Source organism: Cyprinus carpio, chromosome A5, assembly GCF_018340385.1.
Source record: "Cyprinus carpio isolate SPL01 chromosome A5, ASM1834038v1, whole genome shotgun sequence".
In the NCBI taxonomy this organism is placed as follows: Eukaryota; Metazoa; Chordata; class Actinopteri; order Cypriniformes; family Cyprinidae; genus Cyprinus; species Cyprinus carpio.
Genome location: NC_056576.1, coordinates 29,026,029 through 29,032,240, shown reverse-complemented (window position 1 = coordinate 29,032,240; position 6,212 = coordinate 29,026,029). Strand labels below are relative to the sequence as shown.

General features: G+C 35.1%; 1 protein-coding gene across 3 annotated transcripts in view; it reads right to left on the bottom strand.

The window, feature by feature from the left end:
- Positions 1-2,485: 2,485 nt before the first annotated feature.
- Positions 2,486-6,212, bottom strand: part of LOC109096268 (retinoic acid receptor RXR-alpha-B) — a 47,486-nt gene continuing 43,759 nt past the window's right edge. For 2 of the 3 annotated variants that reach the window (XM_042756778.1, XM_042756779.1), the window contains 2 exons: positions 5,495-5,600; positions 2,486-4,718 (listed from right to left, as the gene is read on the bottom strand). In XM_042756778.1, the coding sequence (XP_042612712.1) occupies positions 4,571-4,718; positions 5,495-5,600 (254 nt within the window). In that variant the 3' untranslated portion in view covers positions 2,486-4,570. The remainder of the gene's footprint in view (positions 4,719-5,494; positions 5,601-6,212) is intronic. The other variant, XM_042756777.1, reaches the window with a different exon arrangement.

Genomic DNA, 6,212 nt, shown 5'->3' with positions numbered 1-6,212 from the left:
AAGACCCGGTACTTCGGTACCAAGTCGGTACTAAAAAAATGAAAATGTCACGGTACCAGGTTTCTTTAAGTACCGGTAGTACCGAGTACCCGGTCAACCCGGTTCTTGACGCATACAGCGCTATGATTTCCACGAAGCAGAAAACACGGACGGAATCTCAAAATCCAGTCATGAAAATGAAACTTACATTTTAAGATGGACAGTCACGGAATTTGTCAACTGTTAACATAAAATCAAATCAAATCTCCATATGGACCAGTATCTCTAAAATGTTTTATATGCAGATGGTAAAATAGGTAAAATGGCAGAGAGTGCTGGTTTTGTTTACTACATAGACTGAAGCGCGTGAGCGTGCAGTAATTTCAGCATCTGCGTCTCAATGAGGACATAAATACATAAACAACATCACCAAAACTGTTCTGAGTCACTTCACAAGCATTTTAAATTTCATCTGAATAAAAACCAGGTGTCAATTTAAAGGTATTCATGGCAACCCAGGGTTTTCCCACACACTGATTTATTACAATATTAAAAAACTGACCGCCACAAATAGATTTTCCAAAAGGCTTTGACTTCATTGAATAAACATGAGCACTGCACGTTTCAAAATCAAAAACCGATGCGGGTGTTTTTATGTCTCTGTATTTCAGAAGTAAACCGACTGTATTTAGAAAATGTTCGATTTCATTTTCATTTCATTTTGCATGTAATGCTTGATAAGGCAGCGTTTGTGAGCTCAGCGCTGCTTTGCCGCCGTTACCGGAGAATCCTGTATCTCTCCCGCTCTTTAAGCGCCTCCTGCTGGCAGAAAATGAATTTGCATATATATGTATATTATGGGGGCGGGGGAGTGTAAGGCTGCGGGAAACACTGCAAGCCCGTCAAAATAAAAGTTCATTTTTTACTAAAGGCATTGTGCTAGAAATATTACTACTTTTTAGTAGAATGTTGTGATACTGCTACTACTGTTGAAAAAATTAATAAAAACTTTCTTTTAAAGAAATGATCACACAATATTTTTTTCAGTTTTAATTTTAATAGCAAAATCCCCTTTATTTAAAAAATAAAATGTGTGTTGAATTTCATTAATTAAAAGTTCTGTGTGAAACTTGTTACAACTTGTTTTTTACTGTTTTTCAGAAAAACTTTAAACACAATTGTAAATAAGTATAAAGAATGGCATTGGTTTTATTTTTAGTGATAAAAAGTTCTTTTTGAGCTACTATATTTCTCTAATATTTTTAATGAATAACACAGCAGCTGCACATCTCGTGGGCTACACTAACAAAACATTAAACTATAACGTCACTTACGTCATCATCACTGCATCCCGCTACACTGATGACGCTCCCTGATGCACTCCTAACATTTGATTGTATTATTTTTGCATTCATATGCAAATGTTAATTTTAAATTCGACTAATATTCATTTTTTTTTATTCACAATCTCCTCATCACAGGCAGGTACAGCACTCATGTTTGTGTGTGTATTGGTATGTATCATTATGTCACTCATAGCGCACTATCGAACATTTTTTTATAGTGTTATCGAAGAAGGTGTACCGTCGATAAATATTGATACCGTTTTATTGCCCAGGCCAATTGCCCAGATTGTACAAAATGTTCTCACTATTTAAAAAAGTCCTTTGCAGACCAAAGGGCACACAGGTATATGACGTTTGCTACACCTCCCAGACTCAAACACATGGTTTGAGTTTGTTAACATAAATATGATGTATTTTTGTGCTTAGACGTAGTGATCTCGACAGCCTGTCACCCCACAGAGAACATCATTGACTCTGCATCCCTGGAAAATGACAAGACCATCAAACTGTGGAAAAGTGATGGTTAAATTAAAGCACTGCACTTCAAAGGCTTTAGTAGAAATCTTCAGACTGATGACTTCCAATAGTGTCTGTCTTTTACAATGATAGCACCTAGTGCAGGGTTATTATCTGAGAGATGGGCAGGTCCTGTCTGCTCAGAATAGTGACAATCTCACTCATCAGCCTGTTCTCCCATTAAAATACTGTAATAATCTACTGTAATGTTTTCAGTTCATTTTAATTTATTATCAGGAGCAATTGTTTTCTATCAAACCATAAATTCTATTGTTTTATTGATCTGGTTGGGTGAAGATGGATGCACTTATGGTAGACATACCGAAAATGGATAATTAAATGTTTTTGTCAATTTGTCTTCAGTTTTATTTTCATGGTTTTGGGTTTGAACCGTTAGAGCAGTAGGTACATTTCCATGAAATTTTCTGTACTGTACAAACTATATAAATGTTATTGCAGCATTTTTTTTGTCTCTGTATGAAACTGTTAATCCTATTTAATTTTTTGGCTTATATACAAACACACACACACATACATATATATACACAGACATATATATATATATATATATATATATATATATATATATATATATATATATATATACATACATACTGTATATGTGTGTGTGATATCTTGTATATCATCATTTATTAATAACTATCAAATAATTCTGATGTTTTCTAACATAAGACAACATAAGTTTTTTTTTTTCTTTTTTTTTTTACAATCTGAAATTTAATAGTCCTTTGAACAGACATAACAGGATAATACACAATACACCCTCCGTTTGTCTTGTAAAAAAGAATGAGTGAGCCGTCCTCAGCTCTCAGGTGAGGGTACCATGAAAACAAATGGCAGAGGAACAGAGAGTCTATGCACATAACCTTTCCCTCAGTCCAGGTTTGAGGGCACAGCTCCACTTAAAAATGAATATTTATGCCAACAATGTGTACAATATAGAACAGACAAAATGATACAGAGAGAAAAAAAATTACACGTCGTACAAAAATAGATAATTATCTTAAAATGCATCTCTTTTGTGTTTTGCTGACATGTCCTGTGATGAATTGGAGTCTCACAGGAAAATACAGATGTCTGATGGCGGCACATCAGGATTGTAGCCGTTATCGGGTAAGATGTGGCTGGCTCTTGATAGTCTAACGAACCCAGTTTGACTAGTCCAACAGTGTAAACCCAAGAGCGCTTTACATTGTCTGTGTTTTGTCTATACCTCAGCAAGGGGTCTTTAGTTCCTGTATGCACATTCTAAATATGCTTGTTTTGGAGTAATGAAAGGCCAAAGATGTCCAATGACAGAACAAACAAAAGTCTGCTAATCTTCCCTGATGGCCTATTCAAATTTCTCCCTGACTACTAGAACTTTAGGTTCTATAATAATAATTACATAGACAGTTTATGTGCATATTAGACTGAATACTCATGTTGCTGTGAGGCATGGCATTATCTTTTGGCATAATGTTTTGTCTAAATCAGTAGGTCTTTTGCACTGCTAATGTAACTGCTGCTACACATACTTCCCCAATTCAAATGATAGTTATTAAAATTAATTGTCATCATGAAAACACTGGTTCAGATTGGCTCAATCTGCAATTGAGGTTTGATGCGTTAATACAAATGTTATGAAATCTATCATTACACTTTCTTCCTTATGACACAGATAAGACTGCACAACAGAACCAAAAATTGCATTTGTATCAACCTGAGGCTTAGAAATGTTATTTTGCAATGTTTGCCAAGCATTCTGTAAAAACCCAACTCTTAAACTGTAACAAATTCATGTAATAGCAAATGAGTGCAGCTGCAATGTAACAACTTTTCCAATAGGGGACAGGCATGGCACTTCCCAAACCTCGCCATTCCCTGAGGCCAGACTATCATCTGCATTCCTTTAACTCCTTGCATATTTTCAAATCACAAACACCCACCTGCTGGGAATTATCAGATGATACATTATTGGAAGTCTTTGGAAATACTTAATACATATTTATGCTGAATTATAGAGGTAAAACATCATGAAAAAGCCTAAGTATTTTTTACACAATTCTAACAATGAATCATTGTATTTTCATCCAGCGTGAGTTCAGCCAGGAGTACACCTGCTTTTCATTCTTTTTAGACCATTCTGTTATTCATAGGCCCATTTATCTTCCAAAAAGTAATTAAAGCCAAACTGCATGCAGTTTCTTCCTCATGAAGATGGACTTTCAGAATCCTGACGTATTACAATACCGCTTAAAAGAAGCAATTTCTAAGTGCTTGGGGAGGAAAAATGTTACTATGGTTCCGTTAACTGCACAGTTTGAGCAAAAACTTCCAATGGCAGATACAGTGATGTGTTTTTTAAGGACAGCTGCATGAAGAAGTGCATCTGAGGTATTTTGTTTCCTCTTATGAAATCTGAAAATTCACAGCAAAATGATTGTGAGCTCAGAGATGAGGCGGTTTGGCTGTGTACTCAAAGGAAAGCAGAGGTAGACCTCTGTAAGGCAGAAGAAATGAGAAACCAAAAACTCCAGAATCTGTGAGACTTCCCAAACGTGCATGCAAACCAGGAAAAAACTCACTTAATCCATCCTGCGTGGTATTCCGTAATGGACCATAACACAGTATTTTGTGGATTGCACAATGTTTCTGATGAAACGCCAAGGTAGAATTACTCTGAGTTCAGTCCTCTCCTGTGAGATCAGAGATCCTGTGACATTCCCTTATGTCATTTGGTGTGGCGCTTCGAGCATTTCCATTAGGAAAGTGTCGATGGGTGTGTCTCCGATTAACTTGAAAAAGAAGAGATGTTCAAGACACTTTAGGCCGATGGAGCGCAGGGCAGGCAGACGCAGTAACAGCTTGGCAAATCTGTCAGTGAAACAGTGGATGTCAGTGTTCGGATGAGCACAGTGTCATACTTCAGCTGTTTTCTTATTTTTATTTTTTTTTAACAACAAACTATTGAAAAAGTTTGGGGTCAGTAAGGTTTTTTTTTTTTTTTTGGCCTTGTATTCAGCAAGGTTGCATGAAATTGAACAATCACAATTACTCATATGTAGCTGTAGCTTACAAAAGATTTCTGGTTTTTTTTCTGCTAATCAAGGAATCCTGGAAAAAGATATCAAAGTTTCCATAAAATGTTTTTTGAGCAGCAAATCCACATATCAAAATGATTTCTGAAGAATCGTGTAACACTGAATACTAAAGTAATGGCTGCTGAAAATTAAGCTTTGCAATACAATGATAAATTATATTTAAAAATACATTCAGTTATCTTAAATCTATCTTAACAGTATTTTTTCTTCTGTATTTAAATCAAATAAATGCAGCTTTAATGAGCACTTTTTTTTTCAAAAACAAACCCTTCTGAATGGTAGTGTAAAAGAGATTTAATAATAATAAAAAAAAAAATTAAGTAAAATTGATTTTATATGCAAGAAAATGGATTTTAAATGTTGCTAACATTAACTGAAAGTGAAAAATAGCTCATGTTCACTCTGAATCCAGTCCCATTGTTAAATCTTTGTAGCATTCTTTTTGTTTCGTGCCATTACTTTCATTTTTATATACAAGAGAAATAATGAAGCATACATAAACTTGAGGTGTGTGTGTGTGTGTGTGTGTGTGTGTGTGTGTGTGTGTACCTCCCAGGCTGATCGGGGTATCTGTGTTTACAGTAGGCCTCTAGAGATGCATACACTCTTTCCCTTAATGCCTCCACCTCTGATGAATTAGACAGTCCTTTTGAATCTAAGAGTTGATAAAAACACAAAATCACAATTTATTGTGAACTACTCAAGATAAAGTGGTATTTACATACTCAGCATTATGAATAAGTTTCTTAAAAATCTGTAAGTAAATCCTTATATACACACTTGGTCTGATACACAACAAAAATTGTCATTTTGGGCCACTTTATTTGATGCTGCACTACAATTCCAAAGTTTGGGGTCAGTAAAATGTATATATATATCATAAGAACCTTGAAAATCATATCATTGTTAATCATGGTTTACTGTTCTCAACAGGAATATATTAAGAATTGTTTCTTGAGCACCAATTCACCATAGACCATTTACAATATTACAGCCTTTAATGCATACTTGGTGAGCATAAAAGCCTTTTCAAAAACATTGATAAATCGAATCCCAAACTTTTGAACAGTAGTGTACATTTGTGTGCCATGCAAACATATCTTGTCTCATGGTTGATGGGTTTTGCTAGTTTACTCAACTTCATTTAATAACTTCAAGGCTGAATCAATAACTTTAGGCTGTGGATAAAGCTATTTCAGAAATCCAAAATAAAGTGTAAGGCTATCTAAGAATGTTCTTCTCAAACTGTACAGAGGATGCTGGGCAT